This window comes from Hevea brasiliensis, chromosome 1, assembly GCF_030052815.1.
Source record: "Hevea brasiliensis isolate MT/VB/25A 57/8 chromosome 1, ASM3005281v1, whole genome shotgun sequence".
Classification (NCBI taxonomy): domain Eukaryota; kingdom Viridiplantae; phylum Streptophyta; class Magnoliopsida; order Malpighiales; family Euphorbiaceae; genus Hevea; species Hevea brasiliensis.
Window position 1 is genome coordinate 123,543,490 of NC_079493.1, and position 24,454 is coordinate 123,567,943.

General features: G+C 35.8%; 2 protein-coding genes across 9 annotated transcripts; both read right to left on the reverse strand.

Moving 5' to 3' along the window:
- Window positions 1-98: 98 nt before the first annotated feature.
- LOC110650914 (developmentally-regulated G-protein 2-like) lies at window positions 99-16,863 on the reverse strand. Of its 8 annotated transcripts, XR_009150491.1 has the most exons (8): window positions 16,701-16,863; window positions 16,392-16,487; window positions 16,196-16,263; window positions 15,447-15,523; window positions 14,924-15,104; window positions 14,611-14,730; window positions 2,003-2,125; window positions 1,063-1,200 (listed from the first exon to the last, which is right to left on the reverse strand). XR_009150491.1 is itself a non-coding variant. In XM_058150957.1 (7 exons), the coding sequence occupies exons 3-7, from the start codon at window positions 14,620-14,622 to the stop codon at window positions 411-413; spliced, it is 549 nt and encodes a 182-aa protein (XP_058006940.1). In that variant the 5' UTR covers window positions 14,623-14,730; window positions 14,924-15,104; window positions 16,196-16,250; the 3' UTR covers window positions 99-410. The 8 variants fall into 8 exon arrangements, 7 of the variants coding, with proteins under 7 accessions (XP_058006940.1, XP_058006944.1, XP_058006948.1 ...); XM_058150957.1 differs by lacking the exons at window positions 15,447-15,523; window positions 16,392-16,487; window positions 16,701-16,863 and adding exons at window positions 99-485; window positions 607-663 and having other exon boundaries at window positions 797-1,078; window positions 16,196-16,250; XM_058150961.1 differs by lacking the exons at window positions 14,611-14,730; window positions 14,924-15,104; window positions 16,392-16,487; window positions 16,701-16,863 and adding exons at window positions 99-485; window positions 607-663; window positions 2,342-2,439 and having other exon boundaries at window positions 797-1,078; window positions 16,196-16,214.
- Window positions 4,178-5,267, reverse strand: LOC131182214 (uncharacterized). The gene is made up of 3 exons (XM_058150987.1): window positions 4,842-5,267; window positions 4,595-4,732; window positions 4,178-4,304 (listed from the first exon to the last, which is right to left on the reverse strand). Exons 1-3 carry the CDS (start codon window positions 4,974-4,976, stop codon window positions 4,248-4,250), a joined length of 330 nt encoding a protein of 109 aa, XP_058006970.1. The 5' UTR covers window positions 4,977-5,267; the 3' UTR covers window positions 4,178-4,247.
- Window positions 16,864-24,454: the final 7,591 nt, after the last annotated feature.

Genomic DNA, 24,454 nt, shown 5'->3' on the forward strand with positions numbered 1-24,454 from the left:
GCAACAAAATTCAACTTTAATTCCTTATCTTTGGCAATGGTGACGAGAAGCTAGTCCTTTTCATATGCTGGATTCGAATGACACTCTCTGCGGGGAAATAAGGCACTCAAACTAATGAACTTTTTCTTACTGATCCACTCACTCTCCTTGGCTTAATTCTAGTTACAGACTATGTGGTTGTCCTGTCTGTTTAGATATCGACTGTTCACTGGGACCACCACCAGCCACCATAAGAGGCAGCAGCAAAAGAACAATCATCAAAATGTGGACAAACTGATGTGCGTTTATTTGCAAATTATACAACTAAAATCTACAAGTTACAATGTTATAAGCACCCTGATTGTTTTTCATGTACACTATTTCCAGCCACCTTGCTTGAGCTTAGATTCGGTGGAACCTGTGACTGCATCTCAGCAAAGCTCTCTAACTCTCAATAAAATGGGTTCAGGAATCCGCATTGAAGTGACATTTTTTCGGGAATTTATCTGCATTAACCACAAAATAAAAACATTAATAACAGCGTGAATCTGTAGAGGATCTATGAAAACAGTTATCCTCGAGCCATGACTTGGATGGATGAAGGAAATTATAGATGTGGTTGCTCACCCCTTTATTTGAAGATATCTGTGCAAGGCTAGCTTTCAGTAGATTCCTCCATTTATCCTGAAAAATAAATTTGTTATCAGCCAAAAATCTAATTCATATCTAACACAAGAACTAGTTGCAAGGGCAGCTAATTCCCTGCATTTATGTGTATTTCTTCATGAAATACCTTGGGATGGTAATACAAATATACCTTGAGATCAACGGAGGTGCGATACGAATAGGATGCAAATGCAAGCCGTTTGATCTCAGACCACCTTCCAGCCCCATACCTAGATACACCCTGAACTAGCTTCATAACCTCAGAGAGAGTCCAAGCTCGATGATGTTTCCTTCTAATTCCACCTTTGGATGTGGGCACAGAAACTACATTATCGTCTGAATCCCCAGTTGAATCTACTTGTTTCAGCACCTTATGGCCCTTGACTGCACCTGTTGCTGAGAACTGTATATCTTTGTCTGGTACACCTAGGAACTGGGCAATGAAAAATGTATTCCAATCAGGAATACATCAGCTTGTGAATATACAGTGTGAAGGCATTAAGCCCTCACAAAGAGGGCAAATCATTATGTCATGCAGCCAAAGAATGTGAATATCTGGAACAAAAGTACGCTAATCAGCAAGCAATCCTGCAATTGGCTGTCATAAGCTCAGAAATAACACTCCAATGCCATGAGAACCATATTCTGAGCTTACTTTTGGTAAAATGCTAATTTTACTTCTAGATTCGAAACCTCAACGTTCTCCTCAGGGTAAATGTCCAAACCCTCTCATATTCACCTTTTAACTCTTGATGAAAGGAAATACAAAGCATCTCTCAGTTAACAAAACTAAGTTGAGTGAAAGATTTTAAGGAGCATTGTTAAACCAAGTCAACACCTATTTATCACTGTCACCCACTCCTAGCTTATGTTGTGCTATTCCCAATTACTTCTAAGGACTTCCAGCCAAATTTAAAGACGATTTTTCTTAATTGTTCGTCTTACACTTGAAGCAATTTTCACAACTTAAATCGTTGCACATCTCCATCACATGCATACCACATCATTGCCTCAAGAAACATCAAATGAAGGACCGTGGACAAGTCCAAATTATTGCTTGAGCTTTAACCCACCAAGCTAGGAACTTCAATCTTTTGCCAAACGGAAATATAAAATTCAACTAATTTAAGGAGAGAATGTAATGAACTGGACTACAGATCAATCCAATGATATTACCATACATACTATAACAGTTTCCATTTGATACGAAAAGGAAACGTGGAGGAGAAGGGGGGCAGGGGAGAGAGAGAGAGAGAGAGAGAGAGAGAGGAGAACCACGGACAAGAGGAGCTATCATATTAAATAAAAAATTTAACATATATTTGCATCTGTATATCAGATATACGGTTAATCTTACCCTTTGCTGAACCTGTGCAGGGGCAGATTGCACTTTCTCATCATTATCTTGTAGAAAATTATGTGCACCAAGTGCCTCCTTTACCAGTGTAACTGTCATGCCCATCCTACTTGGATTGAACTTCTGCAAACAAAGTTTACATTATGCAATGAGCAAAGGGAAAGAAAAGTGGCTCCACCTCCACACAGACACAAACATCTCCAAACAACATGCAACAAATAGTGAACAAAGATTTCACAAAACAGATGTGCTTCATACCCAAAAGGCAAAATATCAAAATCAAAACTCAAAATCTAGCGAACCGCACGCTTATTGCCCAAGAAGGGAAGATTAACACACCAGAAGAGCCATGAAATTTTTCCGCGCACGGCTTCCTCGAACCCGAGCACGTAGGCTAGATAGGCACTAATAGCTATCAGCTTTCAATTACTTATGACCTGCGCGCTACAACAAAGTGGATTAAGTATAAATGAATTTAATTAATAAATCAAAGTTACCGCTCACCTCACATTCCTTGAACCTCCTCTCCAATAAGATGGACACCATAGAGAGTCCCAAAAAAAGGAGAGAATAAAGGCGATCAAGAATCACAACTCCAAGGCATAGAGTTTATTACCATAGAGAAATAGCATAAAAGATAGTTCGTATCTTAAGATTCATGAACCAAGGCATCACAACTCTTTGAGCACGAAATTCTTTGTAATCCAGAGAAAGCAATGAATAAGAAGCTATAGATGAATTATTAAAATCTTCAAGAGGGGGGAGGGGGGGAGGGGGGGAGGAGCACATAACCGAACTCAAATTTTAACCAGTCCCAATTGAATACCACCAAAAAAAAAAGTTTTACAGCAGAATAATGACATTTATTTAGGCTGAATTGGGGACATCAAAGCTTCATACGCTAGTCCAGCAGATAAAGCCTTTTGCTTTCAACTAATAGTGACTGCACGTGGCGACAAAATGGGTTAAAAAGTAAATTAGCAAAACAAAGCCATTTGCCCCTACTGCAGGAGGTAGAGGGTATAGGATGCTAGTAGATTATGTTCAATCCACGTTTTCTCCAATTGTATTAGAAACTTAAAAAGTGAAACAAAGTTTATATGAACTTCATAGACTAGGTTGGCACAAGCCCTTAGCATTCAATTAACAATAGCCACACATAGGTACATGATGGATTAAAATCCAATTGAATAAAATTAGTAACACAAGGTTTGTACTTATTCACATACCTTGCCCCTAATCTCCAACAATCTAAGGACACCATAGCAAGTTATAAGAACAGGAAAATAAATAACAGATGATTCAGAATCATCAATCAAAGGCAATAACCAAAGCAGGGTGATTAGTGTTGCATGGCACTGGTGTAGAAACTGGTCCTACATTTTAATTATGAATTATCCACAATCACCGAAAAAACAGATAATAATAGCCTAGAGATCATTATTTGGAATTATACATATAAAGGCACACCTAATTACCCAGAGAACAACCAAAAGGCCTTCCTCTACCACTTAATTGATGACCAGCACAAGATACTCTTGATAGGAAAACAGAGAGGAAGTAATCTATGTTAGTACATCCATCAAGCAATTAGTACTAGGTCACAGAAGTAGTGGCTTAGATTGAGTGCAATGTAGGAGCTTCCGAACTCCAGGAACCTCAAAAAGAGTTCAGAGAGACTAACAAACTCCAAATGTTAAATGTAAGCATTGTTGACAGACCCAACTTAGCCCATCAGTGTTGGGAAAGGAAGGAGTATAACCAATGCTAGCAAAAGAGGTGCATAATTCTAAGGCTTCAAAGATCCTACCATAAGCACACGACCTAGTGTGGGTAAGCAGGTTAGGATTAGAAAGAAAATAAAATACTGAATGTGGGAACTCTCAATTCGTTAACCATAATCCCTCTCCATAGAGATGCACTAAGATCACTGAAATAACAAAAATATTGTTTTTCAGCAAAAATAAAAATAATTCCCATGAGTGCAATATTCTCTCATTTAACTGAGCACAAACTAGGAAAATTAGAAGTTGATATTGCGTCAAGGATGTTATTGGCCAACAATGAAAATGGATTGTTATAATGTTCTGATAAAATACATGAAAAATCAAAACAAGGTACCTCTATTTTAAGCCTGAAAAGCTCAACTTCAACGTCAGAACGGGTAGGTGGCTAGCGAAAGACCCTAGTTTGATAAGTTGACTTCATTTGTAGTGGCGTTTCGAGCCTTGAAGGTTATGTAAAACTAACCAGGTAAATGCATATTTGCGTGTTCAATTATCTCGAAGATAAGATTTGCACCCTATGTGATTGAAAAGAATGTCATCAACACTGAGTATATTAAAAATAGAATTTAATAAACATTAAATAGAAAAATAGAAAAATAGAATTTAAAAAATTCTGTTGAGAGGCAAAATACAATTAAAAAGATGAAAAACTGTATATTAATCTTACATAATCTATGTTGACAATAAGAAATAAACATTAATTTAGACCATAATTTCTAATCAATAGCAACCAATTGTTCAATTATATGTACGTGATTTAGATTTTCCAATCATTATGGTATGAAATTTAAAATCTACAAACCACCTTTTCATTCTCCTTCTCAATTGCATATTTAAGGGCCTCTTTGCACCTGTTAGAGAAGATATCATCACGATGGAGCCTCACAGTATAAGCAAGACCAAATACTTTGGGCAGCCCAGGCAAAGGGTCGAAATCAAAACACTGAAGAGGGATTGCCGAAAAATTGTGAGAGAAAACTAATAAATCCACAAAAAGACCTAAAAATTGTGAGATAAAAACTTATAAATCCATAAAAAGACTAGTGGATTACATCGCTTTCTTTAATCTGGCTATCGTATTTGTCCAATAATTTCACATAGCCCTTGTTTTCCGAGTCATAAGACCACTGTGACTCGCAACCGTCGGGGTAACTATCTTCCTCTTGATACTCATCGTCGAAAGCCATGTTGCCGTCGATTTCTTCTTTGTTGTCCTTATCTTCAACCTGTTCAGCAACAGAGCTATCCGCATTCTTTAGTTCGATACCCGGCCCTTCGCCATGGAAACTATCCTTAGTCTTTGATTTCTTCAACAGTGATTCATAAGCCGGATAATCGTCATCAAAAGCCAAGTTACAAAGAACGGGCGTAAAAGAAGAGAAAGTGGTTCACTTACTTTTACAAAAATACCCCGCTTATTTATGCTATATATAGATATATATATAGCATAAAAGGAAAATGAGAAGTTATAACTTTTCTGTTTATTCAGAGTGCTGTGATATGTGGGAGGAATGTCTCGTGCTCTACTTTTCTGTTTATGCAGCAGAGAGCTGAGAATGAGAGTGCTGTGATGTGGGGGAGGAATGCCTTTTGCTTTACTTTTCTGTTTATGCATTTTTTGTTTATGCAGTAGAGTGCAGCAGAGAGCTGAGAATGAGAGTGTTGTGACGTGGGGGACGAATGTCTCGTGCTCTACTTTTCTGTTTATGCAGCAGAGTGCAGCAGAGTGCTGAGAATTGGAGGAGAACTTCTCGTTTTTCTTTTATATATATATATATATATATATATATATGACATGGAGGACGAATGTCTCGTGCTCTACTTTTCTGTTTATGCAGCAGAGTGCAGCAGAGTGCTAAGAATTGCAGGAGAAATTCTCGATATATATATATATATATATATATGACATGGGGGACGAATGTCTCGTGCTCTACTTTTCTGTTTATGCAGCAGAGTGCAGCAGAGTGCTAAGAATTGCAGGAGAAATTCTCGTTTTCCTTTTATATATATATATATATATATATATATATCAGCAGAGTGCAGCAGAACGCTGAAAATTGGAGAACTTATACAGAGCGCTGAAAATTGGAGGAGAACTTCTCGTTTTCCTTTTATTTATATATATTATATATATATATATCAGCAGAGTGCAGCAGAGCGCTGAAAATTGGAGGAGAATATATATAAATAAAAGGAAAACGAGAAGTTCTCCTCCAATTTTCAGCGCGCTGCTGAGTTCTCCTCCAATTTTCAGCTCACAGACTCTGAAGTTCTCCTCCAATTTTCAGCGTATATATATATATATATCAGCAGAGTGCAGCAGAGCGCTGAAAATTGGAGGAGAATATATATAAATAAAAGGAAAACGAGAAGTTCTCCTCCAATTTTCAGCGCTCTGCTGCACTCTGCTGAGTTCTCCTCCAATATATAAATAAAAGGAAAACGAGAAGTTCTCCTCCAATTTTCAGCGCTCTGTTGCACTCTGCTGAGTTCTCCTCCAATTTTCAGCGTGTATATATATATATATATATAAGGAGAATATATATAAATAAAAGAAAAACGAGAAGTTCTCCTCCAATTTTCAGCGCTCTGCTGCACTCTGCTGAGTTCTCCTCCAATTTTCAGCGTATATATATATATATATCAGCAGAGTGCAGCAGAGCGCTGAAAATTGGAGGAGAATATATATAAATAAAAGGAAAACGAGAAGTTCTCCTCCAATTTTCAGCGCTCTGCTGCACTCTGCTGAGTTCTCCTCCAATTTTCAGCGTGTATATATATATAAGGAGAATATATATAAATAAAAGGAAAACGAGAAGTTCTCCTCCAATTTTCAGCGCTCTGCTGAGTTCTCCTCCAATTTTCAGCGTATATATATATATATATATATATATATATAAATAAAAGGAAAACGAGAAGTTCTCCTCCAATTTTCAGCGCTCAGCTGAGTTCTCCTCAAATTTTCAGCGTATATATATATATATATATATATATATATAAATAAAAGGAAAACGAGAAGTTCTCCTCCAATTTTTGAGTTCTCCTCCAATTTTCAGTATATATATATATATATATAAATTTTATATATATATATATATATAGAAGTTCTTATATATATATATATATATATATATATATATATACGCTGAAAATTGGAGGAGAACTCAGCAGAGTGCAGCAGAGCGCTGAAAATTGGAGGAGAACTTCTCGTTTTCCTTTTATTTATATATATTATATATATATACGCTGAAAATTGGAGGAGAACATATATATATATATATACGCTGAAAATTGGAGGAGAACTTCTCGTTTTCCTTTTATTTATATATATTATATATATATACGCTGAAAATCTCCTTATATATATATATATATATATATATATATACGCTGAAAATTGGAGGAGAACTCAGCAGAGTGCAGCAGAGCGCTGAAAATTGGAGGAGAACTTCTCGTTTTCCTTTTATTTATATATATTCTCCTTATATATATATATATATACGCTGAAAATTGGAGGAGAACTCAGCAGAGTGCAGCAGAGCGCTGAAAATTGGAGGAGAACTTCTCGTTTTCCTTTTATTTATATATATATATATATATATATATATATATACGCTGAAAATTGGAGGAGAACTCAGCAGAGTGCAGCATAGCGCTGAAAATTGGAGGAGAACTTCTCGTTTTCCTTTTATTTATATATATTATATATATATATATCAGCAGAGTGCAGCAGAGCGCTGAAAATTGGAGGAGAATAGCGCTGAAAATATATATAAATAAAAGGAGAAGTTCTCCTCCAATTTTCAGCGCTCTGCTGCACTCTGCTGATATATATATATATATATATATATATATATATATATATATATATATATATATATAAGTGGGGTATTTTTGTAAAAGTGAACCACTCTCTTCTTTTACGCCCGTTCTTTATAACATGACTTCCGATGATGATTATCTGACTTATGAATCACCGTTGAAGAAATCCAAGACTAAGGATAGCTTCCATGGCGAAGGGCCAGGTAGCGAACTAAAGATTGTGGGTATATAAGTTCTCCTCCAATTTTCAGCGCTCTGCTGCACTCTGCTGATATATATATATATATAGCATAAATAAGTGGGGTATTTTTGTAAAAGTGAACCACTCTCTTCTTTTACGCCCGTTCTTTATAACATGACTTCCGATGATAATTATCTGACTTATGAATCACCGTTGAAGAAATCCAAGACTAAGGATAGCTTCCATGGCGAAGGGCCAGGTAGCGAACTAAAGATTGTGGGTAGCTCTGTTGCTGAACAGGTTGAAGATAAGGACAAATCGACGACAACATGGCTTACGACGATGAGTATCAAAAGGAGGAAGTTAGTGACCCCGATGGTTGCGAGTCACAGTGGTGGTCTTATGACTCGGAAAACGAGGGCTATGTGAAATTGTTGGACAAATACGACAGCCAGATTAAAGAAAGCGATGTAATCCACTAGTCTTTTTATGGATTTATAAGTTTTTCTCTCACAATTTTTAAGTCTTTTTGTAGATTTATTAGTTTTCTCTCACAATTTTTTGGCAATCCCTCTTCAGTGTTTTGATTTCGACCGTCTGCCTGGACTGCCCAAAATATTTGGTCTTGCTTATCCCATGAAGCTCCATTGTGATGATATCTTTTCTAACGGGTGCAAAGAGGCCCTTAAATATGCAATTAAGAAGGAGAATAAAAAAGGTGGTTTGTAGATTTTAAATTTCATACCATAATGATTGGAAAATCCAAATCATGTACATATAATTGAACAATTGGTTGCTATTGATTAGAAATTATGGTCTAAATTAATGTTTACTTCTTATTGTTAACACAGATTATGTGAGATCAGTATACAGTTTTCATCTTTTTAATTGTATTTTGCCCCTCAACAGAATTTTTTAAATTCTATTTTTCTATTTCAAGCAATACTCAGTGTAGATGACATTCTTTTCAATCACATAGGGTGCAAATCTTATCTTCGAGAGAATTGAACACGCAAATATGCATCCACCTAGTTAGTTTTACATAACCTTCAAGGCTCGAAACGCCACTACAGATGTAGTCAAAACTTATCAAACTAGGGTTTTTGCTAGCCACATACCCGTTTTGACATTGAAGTTGAGCTTTTCAGGCTAAAAATAGAGGTAACTTATTTTGATTTTTTATGTATTTTATCACAACATTATAACAGTCTGTTTTCATTGTTGGCCAATAACATCCTAGACGCAATATCAACTTCTGATATTCCTAGCTTGTTCTCAGTTAAATGAGAGAATACTCCACTCATGAGAATTATTTTTATTTTTGCTGAAAAATAATATTTTTGTTATTTCAGTGATCTTACGATTAAAACTTATTACATTTAATTTTAAATTATTTTAAATATTTTCTAACCAGTATATTTAAAAAAAATGTTTTTCTCAGCAGTTAAACAAGCCCTTTATAATTTTGACTACATATATATATATATATATATATATATATATATATATATATATATATATATATGTAGAGGGGTCCATTCTTTTCTCCAAATGGATTCTGTATACATTGATTCATTCTGGAAGCAAAAGGAAGGAGGGAGTGTTGTGATGTGGGGGAGTAATGGTGGTAAAAATAGGTTCTTATCCTAGGTATGAGAGGATTCACCCTGATTCTTGGCAGCCAAACAATTCAATTATATATGTGTGTCTATTTTTTGAGATCCATCTATGTTTTTGCCATATAAAAGGATTGGCAGATCAGGGCTTTTGGCTTTGTATTTTTAAATGGAATTCTCTTTTTTTTTTTGACAAATATTTTCTTTTATGTGTGTGTGTGTGTGTGTGTGTGTATATATATATATATAAAATTCATTTTTATGTAAGTATTATGATTGGTACCCCCTAAACAATACGATCTGAGGTAGATGGGAATCTCAAATTTCTTTAATCTATAGAACACAGGGTTAGTTTACTCTTTCTGTGGCATAGTAGGCTAATCTTGCTTATTGTGTCCACTTTATTATTATTATTATTAAGCTAATGTAAGTCTCTTTTAAATTTGTGTCATTGTGTGCTTGTTAGGCCCTTTTACCTCGCTTTAAAAATAATCTTGCAGTGTTCATTTTGAATACCATATTGGTGGATATATCCCCTTTTTTACGCATCAATAATTGTGATATCTCTTCCCTTGCTTCCCATGTATAATTAGCTCTCTAAGTGAATCCTCAATGATGCTTACATGGAATTTTTGAAGTCTGCAAGGATCTTTGAACTGTTTCCTTAGGCACTTGGAGTTTACCAACTCCAACATCTGGACCACATAGTTATATTGAAGAGGTTTAAGACGAAAATTGTTGCATGCAATAATGAAAGTACTAAAGAGTATTGGATTTCATTTGAACACTTGGTTTTACTTGCTTGTTGCCCTGTTTATGGCTGACATTGTTAAATTTTATATTGTAGGTATGGAAGCTTAGATATCAATATTTTTCACTTTCACTTTTGATGCTTATCTATAGAATTTCTTCTGGATTTAATCTCACTAGGTTCTATCCCTTATTTGCTGTCAACGTGGTGCAGGAGCAACAAACAGCAATAGCATGGGTTAATTTCAAGTCTTTTATCTTGGATTCATATGACTTGAAAATTCATACTAGAATATGGTGCTCTCTTCTTGGTGTTTGGGTATGGTTCTCAAACAACCCTTAGTGCATCTCTCTGGTGAGGGCTTCTGGTTAATGAATTGAGAGTTCCCACATTCAGTATTTTATTTTCTTTCTAATCCTAACCTGTTTACCCACACCAGGTCGTGTGCTTATGGTAGAATCTTTGAAGCTTCAGAATTATGCACCTCTTAGGGGGCTGAAGGCTGAGGGGGCTAAAAAACTTGGGGAGCTGAAGACTGAGGAGGTGGAAAAACTTGAGCTGACCCGAGGTGATGAGAATGAAGTGGAGTGGAGTTGAGATCGCAGGGTAATGCACAAATACTGAAAATGAGAATCACAGGGTTTATAGCTCTCTAAATGAGATACTTTAGAAACTGGTTTTTAAAATTTCTAAAAGCTGAGAGCTTCGAATGACAAGCAATAAGGCTATATCAAAATTCAAGGTTTTTCACGATGATCACCACCTCTCCCTTCTACAGTACTGTATGCAGGTATTTATAGGGAATGGGTGCTCAGAATAGAGGGTCAAGATCTCAGCAGGAGGAGACGGAAGGCGGCCTATATTCAAAATGACAAAATCCGACATCTTGAAATTAAAGAGAATCAAAATTGAGAGTGGGGATTCCGTTCAGAATTTCTATCCTTTCACCCCTTAATCCAACGGTCAAGGGTTTTGCCTTACAAAATGGATCCAAGGGCTGGAAACAAAAAGCGCCGAATCTGTCATTTACTTTTGATCTAAGGGCTTCAAATTTGTCCTTACAATTGTGATTAACGGTGTAGATTGGGATATATTGGGCTGCTTTAACTGCCTACAATCCGACGGCAAGGGGCTAAACTTGTGAATTAAATGTCATGATTGGAAGCGGTTAGACTTCTCTATCACTTCCAATCTCTATATATTGTTCCTTGTTGTACCCGATCTCTCATTTTCCGATCTCTATAAGTTGTTCCTTGTTTTACCCGATCTCTCTCATTTTCCGATCTCTCCTCTTAACCGATCTATATCGGTCAAAGCAATAAATTCCTCAGTTACTGATGAATCCGCTTCGAGTTCTGCATACAATAAATGCCAGGGCTCTATATATACATACGAGAGAGGAACCCGTCATTTTCACACTCAACACTCCTTTCAGTGAATTTCCAATATGTTACTCGGCTAATCCTAACTTCTCCGGCGAAAATTCTTGTCATAATAACCGCCTTGATCTTTTTTTGATTGTTTTCTTTGTCCATCGCCTGAAAATATATGATCACAGCGATCGGAGAATCATGGAAACACTATCTAACGTCAGTGAGAGAACTGGACTAATTTGCCGACCAAGGTCGAAACTAACTACTATATCGATCTCCAATTGGTTTACTGATATGTTCTGCGGACCGATCCTTGGCAAGGGGACTGCTAATTTCAATCTTGATGTCGGTAATCGTCTCTTGAAGTTCACTTGGCTCCTAACCATGTCAGGGGTTCTTACTGCAGTTCGGTTATAGTCGATGACATCGCCCAATATCATGAAAGTCATAGTCACCCATCTGAGCTACACATCTATCCAATATTTACTGCAGACTTTCTGATCAAACACATCTTTTGATTCAGCCACAAAACTAGACTTTGACATAGGCCTGTTATGCGACATTTTGGGTTCTGGGAGTAGTCCGAGTTAGGTAGAATGTAGTGTAGAGACATTTGTAATTGCTGATATTGAGAGATCGCCCAAATGATGTAATCTGATCTTGAGAGATCGCCCAAATAATCTGATCTTGAGAGATCGCCCAAATAATCTGATCTTGAGAGATCGCCCAAATAATCTGATCTTGAGAGATCGCCCAAATGATGTAGTTTTGACCTTTTGGAAATGAAATTTATTATTGAAATTTGAATATGCTTATTCTGCTTTTATTATTGCATTGGTCATTATTCCGATCTCTGATAACTGTGCCCGATCTGACCCCTAGCCGAATCGCCATTCTGCCGATCTGTTGGTTCGAAACCCTATTCTATCTGATGATCCTCAATAACCGATCTTACTTGTCCGATCTCTTTATTATGTTTCTGGAATTTTCTTTTAAGAGTGTTATTGGAACGGCCCGGTCCCGTTATTCGATGCGTCACTTGGGATTTCGTAAGCATTTAATGCCCCCAGCGGATATAAATAGGGAGGGGGATAGTCATTTGCTCCCTTATGTCATTTTCATACTTCTTTTGGCAATTTCGACAATCTCCCTTTTTCTAGAGCTTTCCAGTGCTGGTTTATACTCCTGTAAGGGCTTTAATCTTCTTCCAATCAATTTCATTTTTATTTTCTGAAAATGAGTGGTACCGAGGGTCAGAGAGTTGCAAGCCCACCTTCCGTTCAGACTTCATGGACATCGGAAGAAGGTGATGCTGTTGGGCCAAGTGGGCGATCTAACACAGCCATTATTTCGATTGCTAGTCAAGCTAATAGACCGAAATGAGCATCGTCTTCGAGGAAGGATAACCTGCCCGTTGATGAACTACCGTCAATCCTTAAAGAGACCGATCTCCAATTTATCAGTCAAGAATACAATCTTCTGATCGATTCTTATGAACTCATCCGATGCCATGGCGATCTTCAAGCTGATCATTTCTTTGACGAATGCGATATTATCATGGTGTACGAGGAGCAGCTAAAAGCCGGACTCCGTTTTCCCCTAGATGGATTTTACAAAGCAGTTCTAAAATTCCTCCATGTTAATGTAGCTCAGGTGCATCCGAACTCTTGGTGAACTCTTGGTGAACTCTAGTAGCCTTCAGAGGTCTCTACAAAACTAAGAGGATAGAGCTTACGGTTAAAGTTTTTGCCGAACTGCATAGGCTTGCCCAGAGAAAAGATGATGAATTTTGATTTTTCCAGGCCAAGCCAAACTGCGGGCTCTTCACTGATCTCCCTTCTTCGTTGAAGAACTAGAAAGATCGATTTTTCATACTTAGAAGCAAGGATCGAAATGGCTTTGAGGGGATCCCGCGTAATTGGAATTACTTGGTCCCCCAAGTGCCCAAGAAGATCGCCCTAAATAAAGATGAAGCCATGGTGAAGGAATTGAAAAATCAAGCTATCATTCACAAATATTCATGTTTGGATGCAGTCATAGCTGAACTGAAGTGATGGATGATGCGGTTGATCGCCCGTGAGGATTATGAGCTGCAACTCTCTGACCTCGGTCCTGTGATCGGTGTAATCCAGATCCCTAGTCTCTCAATCTTAGCGAACTCACTGACTTATTCTTTGTGCAGGTATAGCGGGTGGTGACGCTGCAAAGGAAAGTCGCAAGCGAAAGAAGGAGGTCTCCTGAAAAGTACAAGCGATGAAAGAGGCTATTGCCGCTGTTGCTCGGACGCCAAGTCGGGACTTGGTAGAAGTACCGAGCTCTCTGCGTTAACCTCAAGAGCAACCGACCTCGAAGGTAGAGATTGTTACCTCTCCCCCTCGACAGATCAAACCCCCACCACCTCCGGTCCCAAGTGCAGGAGAGGGCTCTTCTGGACTAGGACGCTTTCCCGAGGTGCTCAGATCCTCATCCGATCATTGGAGAAGAATCGTTCGTCTCACGGCAATCCCGATCTGGCCAAAGTCTTGGGCGCCACCCTCTGCTTTCACAAAAATTGGAACAGGATGGCGCAGGATAGTATCGACGATCTTTTAACTCAGACAATGAGTTTGGGCTTGGAGGCTATCGCGAACCAGCACGTGATCAGAGAAAAAGCCCATGTCTTAAGGAAAGAGATCCTCAAGGCGGTCCAAGATGCAGCGGCTACAAAGGCCCAGCTCTCAGCCGCCAATGATCGGATATTTGAAATGCTATAGTAGGAAATAAATTAAATTACAACAGTTTATGCAGTTAGAATTAAAAAAAAAAATTGCATGAAACAGCAAAGGGTGTATGGCATTTCTTTTCTAGCAAGCAAGGGATTTGAAGTAAAATCAAGATGCACATTCTCATATTTTAATAAATAATTTTTAAAAATGAGCATGGAAACAGATAGTGAGTAGTTTGACCATGACAAATACTCGCTGCTGAACAATGCTAACCTTCTTTAAAGGGAAAATTAATCAAACTAAATATAACAATGCAAGAAGTCAACAATAAACAGTCACATTTGAGATGACAGGAGACAACAAAATGACTAGCCTTTGTATCCATTCGTCAGCTTGTAATGGTAGCAAACACCATGTAGGGTACATAAACACTTGCTTTTGAGGCATCAAGAACCATCAACACTATGTCTGAAGACTTGGAAACAGCAATAACCTAAGAGGGAAAAAAAACAAAGTTTTTAAAGTTCTTATGATACACAGCCAGAAGAGCAAAAGGATAGATAAACTAAAGCAAAGCAAGAACCATAGTCAATTCAACAACCATCATATCCTTCTATGAACCTATCATCCCTTGAAACAGGATGGCAAAACATAAGATGAGAAAATAAGCAGGTGATGCATTGTACCTGTCTTCCACGTCCCTTGCCTTCTGAAGCACCTTCAATAATTCCAGGAAGGTCAAGCAGCTGAATTTTAGTATCATTATAGTGTATAATACCAGGAATACAGGTAAGTGTTGTGAACTCATATGATGCAGCTTCTGAGTGAGTGCCAATTAACAATGTCAAGAGAGTTGACTTCCCAACACTGCACCAGAATAGAAATACAATTTTAATTGTCAGCATTGTCAAGCATATCTGCACACAGGTAACTAATAGTGCTAGCATCAACAGTATTCTATTATAATTCAAGGATATCTAAAAAAATCGCAGAAAAAAAAAAAGCAATAAAGATTCCATTATTACATTGGAAATCCCAGTATGAGAATAATAATCCTACAGAAGTCACCAAGCTTAACTAGTATTGTGAAGGTAAAAGTTGCATTCCAAAGTGTCAATAGCTCCTAATCAGTCTATTTGTGTTTCTTGCATGAGTATGCATATGTATTTACACGAAAATGTAAAATTTGCAAAACATAAAGTTGGATACCTTGGAAATCCTATCAATGCAACACGTCCATGGCCACATTTTGTAACTTCAAAACCATCTCCTCCACTGCTAGAACCCTGATTCAAAAAGGCAACAGTAACCAAATGTTCGAAAAATCTAAAAGCAGTGGAAATAAGCATTAAAAAAACAAGATAATAACAAGGGCAGCAAAGTACAGTGAAAATATATAATTAATACAATCCACAATATACCGTCAGCTAGAAAAATCAACTCAACCACAGATAGGAAGGAACAGAAATGCACCAAATTTGAGCAGTTTTGGAACTTCCCAGACAACCACAATCATAGTATGTGTACCAAGACAAGAACTTACAAAGACATGTTAAATGCCAAGTAGCACCAACTCAGGTGGCTCAACTCCAACCAATAAACCTAAATTGTACTAAATCTACTGAGAACGTGTAACAATTATTGAAGAATCACAGAATTACACTAGCCCTGTTGCTGTCTAACAATAACTGAGGAAGAATTTGTTATTCTTAAACAACTGATACTCACTAAAGCTGTAAGACAAGCATGAAGTTTAAGATCAGAAATTATGGAGGTAGGTCCCATTACAAATAGAATCTCTAGTAGCTACTGTCTGAAATGCATACAAAGAGAATGATTTGGTAAAATTTAGCAACCAAAAAGGTAGTCACTGCATGCTAGCATAACCACCATATTTTTCACATGCCACTACCATCTCAAACATCAACAAATGCAGAGGAAATAAAAGAGTTGCATACCTTAGGAGGCTCCAACAATTGTGTCCTTAGCTTTGCTATCTTTGCCTTGGGCTGACCAAGATGATACTCTGAATATTAATTACACACAAAAAAAATAAGCTCAAGAAAATAAAACTTTCACTTCAATAAGAGATTACGAATTCAACAGCATCAATTAAACATGGACATGAAAATGTGAGACATGTAATTCAATAACCTGTAGCTTTATTTTTCTGTGTTCGAGCCATCTCGGCTTCGATTTCTTTAATCTTCTCGATTATCCCCATTCTCGCTTGATTTTAGCTGCCACCGCCTACAGAAACAACAAAAGGTTCAAAACTTTTCAGGTTTACAAGCCTCGATTCTAGCAGGATTAGTAATTAAACGAGTTCAAGCCCATAATCAACAAGCAAAATAGTAATTCCACATGTACAAGCATTAGTCAATTCAGTTTCTTAACGTAACAAATGAAATAATTATTTATAAAAAAACAGAGAGAGATAGAATCGTTTTAAGAACGACTCACCGCACCGGAAGCGAGTGAGGGCGATCCCAGGATCTGAGATGAGAAGAGGAGAGTGGCAGGGACAATGGAGATGGAGATGGAGATGGCGATGACTGTTATTATTTAACGGACAGAAACGAGAAGGCAATTAGGGCTTTGAATTGAGGATTTACCTTATGTAGAACATGAAGTTCCAGATCATTCCTTTGAATTTTTTTTTTTTTCGTTTTTTTTTCAAAAAAAAAGTTGTTTAAATTGTATAAATTACAATTGAATTGTTTTTGGAAATCTAGAAAAAAGAATCAAGATTTCGTTTTCATTTTATTTTATTTGATGATTAACATTTTTTAGAATACAAAATTATCATAATTGCAATGCATATTATTGATAAAATTCAATTTTTCAAAAGTTCATCTGATAATAATTTTTATAAAAATTCCATTTACAAATAATAATTGTAAATTTTTAAAAAATTAATTTAAAATTATGGTATTTGATTTAAATTAATTCTACAAAATATTATGAAACTTATTTATAAATCTAAAATTTTAATATTTAGTTTAAATAAAAATTTATTTAAAATTTTTATTAATTAATTCAATAAAATTTATTATAGTTAAATTAAATTTCATCAAAATTAATAGAATTGTAAATGAATTATAAATTTAAAATTATATGTATTTTAAATAATAAAATTATCCTCTTATTATATATTATTTTATTTATTTTAAATATAAAATTTATTTCATTTGAAGTAAATTTTACATTTAATATAAAATATATCAAATAAAAAAAATTATTTACAAGTAAAATAAATTTTATCATAAAATTAAATTAAATATGGCCTAAATGTCAATGGATAAAAATTTAAGATTCAAAGATTACTCCAATCCTAATAGAAATAAGCTCTTAAGCCCATAACATCAATCGCACGTAGGGAGAGCATTCGGTCGGTTTGGTTCCGAACCGAACTGAATATCAAAAATCAAAAAATCGAATCGCTTAAAAATGTAAATCAAACCAAATAGATTACTTAAAGATAACCGAACCGAACCAAACTGAACCAAATGGATTAAAAAGTAAATTAGCAAAACAAAGCCATTTGCCCCTACTGTAGGAGGTAGGGGCATACGATGCTAGTAGATCGTGTTCAATCCACGTTTTCTCCAATTGTATTAGAAACTAAAAAAGTGAAACAAAGTTTATATGAACTTCATAGACTAGGTTGGCTCAAGCCCTTAGCATTCAATTAACAATAGCCACACATAGGTACATGATGGATTAAAATCCAATTGAATAAAATTAGTAACACAAGGTTTGTACTTATTCACATACCTTGCCCCTAATCTCTAACAATCTAAGGACACCATAGCATGTTATAAGAACAGGAAAATAAATAACAGATGATTCAGAATCATCAATCAAAGGCAATAACCAAAGCAAGGCGATTAGTGTTGCATAGCACTGGTGTAGAAACTGGTCCTACATTTTAATTATGAATTATCCACAATGACCAAAAAAATAGATAATAATAGCCTATAGATAATTATTTGGAATTATACATATAAAGGCACACCTAATTACCCAGAGAACAACCAAAAGGGCTTCCTCTACCACTTAATTGATGACCAGCACAAGATACTCTTGATAGAAAAACAGAGAGGAAGTAATCTATGTTAGTACATCCATCAAGCAATTAGTACTAGGTCACAGAAGTAGTGGCTTAGATTGAGTGCAATGTAGGAGCTTCCGAACTCCAGGAACCTCAAAAAGAGTTCAGAGAGACTAACAAACTCCAAATGTTAAATGTAAGCATTGTTGACGGACCCACCTTAGCCCATCAGTGTTGGGAAAGGGAGGAGTATAATCAATGCTAGCAAAAGAGGTGCATAATTCTGAGGCTTCAAAGATCCTAACATAAGCACACGAACTGGTGTGGGTGAACAGGTTAGGATTAGAAAGAAAATAAAATACTGAATGTGGGAACTCTCAATTCGTTAACCAGAATCCCTCACCAGAGAAATGCACTAAAGGTTGTTTGAGAACCATACCCAAACACCAAGAAGAGAGCACCATATTCTAGCATGAATTTTCAAGTTATATGAATCCAAGATAAAAGACCTGAAATTAACCCATGCTATTGCTGTTTGTTGCTCTTGCACCACATTGACAGCAAATAATGGATAGAACCTAATGAGATTAAATCCAGAAGAAATTCTATAGATAAGCATCAAAAGTGAAAATGAAAAATATTGATATATAAGCTTCCATACCTATAATATAAAATTTAACAATGTCAACCATAAACAGGGCAACAAGCAAGTAAAACCAAGTGTTCAGATGAAACCCAAAACTCTTTAGTACTTTCATTATTGCATGCAACAATTTTCGTCTTAAACCTCTTCAATAAAACTTTATGGTCCAGATGTTGGAGTTGGTAAACTCCAAGTGCCTAAAGAAACAGTTCAGAAAGCCTTGCAGACTTCAAAAACTCCATGTAAGCATCAATGAGGATTCACGTAGAATTATACATGGGAAGCAAGGGAAGAGATATCACAATCATTGATGCATAAAAAAGGGGATATATCCACTAATATGGTATTCAAAATGAACACCGCAAGATTCTTTTTAAAGCAAGGTAAAAGGGCCTAACAAGCACACAATGACACAAATTTAAAAGGGACTTACATTAGGTTAATAATAATAACAATAAAGTGGACACAATAAGCAAGATTAGCCTACTATGCCACAGAAAGAGTAAACTAACCATGTGTTATGTAGATTAAAGAAATTTGAGATTCCCATCTACCTCAAATCGTATTGTTTAGGGGGTACCAATCATAATACTTACATAAAAATGAATTATATATATATATATACACACACACACACATATAAAAGAAAATATTTGTCAAAAAAAAAAAAAGAGAATTCCATTTAAAAATACAAAGCCAAAAGCCCTGATCTGCCAATCCTTTTATATGGCAAAAACACAGATGGATCTCAAAAAACAAACACACATATATAATTGTATTGTTTGGCTGCCAAGAATCAGGGTGAATCCTCTCATACCTAGGATAAGAACCTATTTTTACCACCATTACTCCCCCACATCACAACACTCCCTCCTTCCTTTTGCTTCCAGAATGAATCAATGTATACAGAATCTATTTGGAGAAAAGAATGGACCCCTCTACATATATATATAGATAGTCAAAATTATAAAGGGCTTGTTTAACTGTTGAGAAAAACACTTTTTTTAAATATACTGGTTAGAAAATATTTAAAATAATTTAAAATTAAATGTAATAAGTTTTAATCGTGAGATCACTGAAATAACAAAAATATTATTTTTCAGCAAAAATAAAAATAATCCCATGAGTGCAGTATTCTCTCATTTAACTGAGCACAAGCTAGGAAAATCATAAGTTGATATTGCGTCAAGGATGTTATTGGCCAACAATGAAAACGGACTGTTATAATATTGTGATAAAATACATGAAAAATCAAAACAAGTTACCTCTATTTTGAAGGAACGGAAGCGTGAAAAACAGAAGTTTATACCATTGAATTCAAAAATTTTCACCTAGGGTCACATGCATCATGCAAGATTTATTTTTATCTATTTGATTTCAATGACAAACTGTAACACCCCTGTTGCATAGCCTGGTATATTTCACTGTTCCGGTGACCGGTGTCGGTTCGGACAATTAATGGGATTAGGGCCACACTTAAGACAATTTGAGAAGCCATAAACACAAATAATTAGTAATGTTTAATTAGTTAACTATAAATAAGAAAAATAGAACATAAGAGGTTAAACGAGCCGAGAGTCACAGTGATGAGTGACCTCCTCGCGAATCACTGCGAAGTCGTTTTAAACTCAAATTTCGAACCGTAAAAAGTGACGCTGCTGTCCTTAGGACCCTTATGAACACAGTGGAAAAGAGAAAATCACGAAAAAGAACTGTTATGCCAATCAAATAATTAGGTCAGGGAGCTGAAAGAAATATTGGATTATTTACAAACCGGGATGAACCGGCGAGGGCCGATTTGGTCAATTGACCCCGAGAGCTGACTCCTGACCTAACTGTCAAATAAAATCGGAGAAAAGAAAATTTCTGAATCGAGAATTAAATTAAAGAACTAATAGAAAAATAAATAGAAAAAAAAAAGAGAAAAATCAAAAAGTAAAAAGGTGATGACATCATGCATGACCTCATGCATGATTCATAAAAGAATTAATTAAATATTTATTAAATTAAGTTTTTGTGGTCTTCCATAAGCAAAATGGATAAAAGAAAAGAAAGAAAAAATTGGATTACTTCTCCATTCCCGTCACTCCTTCTCTCTCATTTCCTTTCCACCATTAACACACATTTCAAGCTTTCAAAAGCTTGATTTTATTTTATAAACTCCCTAACTCCTTTAAGTAAGTCTTGTTTTTGGACCTTGACAAGCATCTTGACAACAAAAAGAGGAGGAAAGAAAGAAGATTTGAAGAGGGAGAAGTTCAACAAAAGAGGTTAGTGGTTAGTTTTTAATATTATGTTTAAATTCATAATTAAGTAGTTGAATTACACTAGAAATTGTGGAAAAATGAAATGAAATAAATTGTTGAAGGACCAAACCTAAATTTTAGTCAACTAGGGTTTGAGGATGTGTATGCATGAACTTGGTGAATTTAAAGGTGTATGTGAGCTTATTGGTGTTGAATGATCATGATTAAATGTTTTAAATTAGTTAGATGCAACAATTTAGTGTGATTAGGGTTTGGAGGCCTAGGGTTTTGAGGCAAAATTTGGAGAAATCCATAAATGGAATGTTGGACCTATTGTGAAGTGAAATAATGGTCAATTATGACCAAATGAATTGTGTGGGAATGGTAGGAAATTAAACCAAATTCGTAGGTCAATGGTCATCTTCTTGGCAAAGATGACCAAACCCACTTTGAAGGACCAAAACTCAAATTTTACAAGCCCAATTGATATGCCACCAATTGGAGATGAAAATAGACATAAAATAGCACAATTTTCATTAAGGAACCGTGGCCAAAAACTGACCAAAACTTGGTGAAACAATTGACCAAAGTGAAATGAGAGCAGGCTGCCACTGCACCAAACTGACCAAATGAATAGTAACTGTTCATTTGGTCATAACTCGAGTTAGACAGGTCAAATTGACCTGAAATTTGGCCAGGGGTTAGAGGGCATATAGACCTAAAACTTTCATGAAGAACATCACCCCAAATTATGCCGTTAACCCATTCAAATTATTGAGCAAAGTTGAGTTACCAAACCTGCAACTCTGTAGATTTTCAGTTGAGCAGTAATGTTTGGATGGCTATAACTCTTTCTAGGAAACTCGGATTTAGGCGATTCTTGAACCGATGGAAACCTAAGACATAGTAGAACATTTCATCTGAAGAAAGTTAGACCAAATTATGAACTTAACTTGATCAAATTACTGACCAAAGTTGGATCAAAATCGCGTAACTCAAGATATCGGTATGAGCGATTGCGTGAGCAAGAAACTTATTTTGGCCATAACTTGAGCTACAAAACTCCGATTGAGGTGATCCAAAAATGAGAATACACTTAAGACAATAAGGAACATTTTTTATGAAGGAAGTTTTGCCAAATTTCAACAGTAGATCGACTAATGGAACAGTGCAACTTCGGAGCACCAAAATCGAAAATTGGCAATTTTGCCAAAATGACCTACGCTTTAAGAAAATGATCGAAACCAACAAGTTTAATAACCAAAATGTGGTATGTGGGTGAAGTTGGAATTCCCATACCTATTAAGCCTTAAAAAGTCAACAATTTGACTTGAATAGTATAGTGAATAGTAACCCGAAACACAAAAACTTCGAGAACGTCGAATTTAACGCAATAGAGCTAGTTAAAATGAAGTGAAATTTATTTTTTTGGATTCATGCTAAGTTTATTTTGGATTTATGTTAAGTTCTAGTACTGAAACATTGTAAAATTTTGTGTTTCAGTTGAAAAGAATATCGGGAAGGAACCCGAGGAACCGAGTCGAGGCTAAGGGACGACTCGTTTGAGGTTTGTGCACAATAAATCCTATTTAAGCGTTTTTCCCTTGAAAAATTGATTTAGCATGCAGTATGAATTTATGAACTTTTGTGTTGCCACCTTGTGATCAAATTGTAACTTTGGAAATTAATTTGATTTTTTTTTGTATGCAATATTTGAATGAAATGTTTGAAATGGATTTTTGATTCACACTTAGCATGACAGTTACTTATTATTCCTCCTCCATTTATGGGGTTGAGATCGATTATTTTCCTCCCTCTCTGGCTTACCAGTTGAGGTTGTAGATCGGATGAGTACTCATTAGCTATCTAGCCACCTCCCTCATTGATTTCGATTAATGGGGTTGTAGATTGCTTTGTCGTGGTGTACAACACGACATTGATCGAAAATTTTGTGTCATTGCTTAAGTTGTCTATTTTGTGTCATTGCTTAAGTTGTGTATGACTTTGGCAATACTGTGTTTATGAAATTGTTTGACTAAACTGTGTTTAATAGATTATTTGACAAAAGGGTGTTATTATGAACTTCGATCATTATTGAAATGTGATTGAGAAACATTTGAATTGCTTTTGGCAATGAATGATTTATTTATTGCATTTTAAATTTTTATTGTGCACCACTGAGTATTTTTATATTCAGCGATAGCTTATTTTGTTGTCGCAGATAAGAGCAAGGAGAAAGCAGCAGAGTGAGCTGCTGTTAAATCGAGGACTACTTGGATCTTTTGTACGGGTATTATTTTATGCCATTGTAGATAAAATTTGATGTAAATATGAAAATGTTGTATGTATCAATATAAAGTCGAGCAGTTGTAAATAAATTGTAATAATATTATTTTAGATTTTCTTCTGTAAATTTAATATTTGTATATATGAATTTCTTGCTTTATGTTTTGTGAATAGATTTATTAAATATTCTGAGTTGACAAATTTGATTTGGATTGTGGATTTGTTTTGGAATGAATTGATTTGAGTTGAATTATGAATTATTGGAGGTTGGGAGTTGTGGAAAAATTTTGGAAGTGCTTTTTACAGGTCTTTGAAGAACTGGGTTCTCAAAATACAGAGGGAACTCTGTCAAAATTTTTATAAAATTTGCGGTAAAATTTAAATGGACAAAAAATTTTTACTAGTCCTTAAGCTTTGAATAAATGGTTTTTAATTCCTACCAAAATGCTCACCACTTCAAAAATGTAAGAAAATTGTTTTAAAATCCCTTGTAGGGTACTTAATGAGTTATCGGTAGGTGAAGTTCGGTAGTTCATTAAGTATTCTACGGGATCATGTTATGCCTTACGGAGGGGTAAGGTGTGACATGTTTTAGTGGTATCAGAGCATGATTTTGCAATAAATTTTGACTATGTATGTGAATATTTCTTTGATAAGTACAACTGCTCAAGTGTCTTTAATTGATACACATGACATATTTACATCATGAATATGCACTAATGGAGGTCAACCTCCTTGTGTTTGATCTCAGGAAGTAGAAAATTTGGGAAAACGGAATGGAAGGAGGAGATCATTCCGAAGAACAATCTATTGAGGTTGAGGTTCAAGGGGAAGCCCCAGCACTCCAGAATGTGAGTGGGTCAGCCACTCCAGCTCCCGCCCAAAGACTACGCTTGCTCAATTTATGCACAGATGGTCGCTTCTTTCAAAGAAATGGCGGTAATGTGCCACCCCAAGCTCGGATGCCAAGATCAGAGCACAACCACAG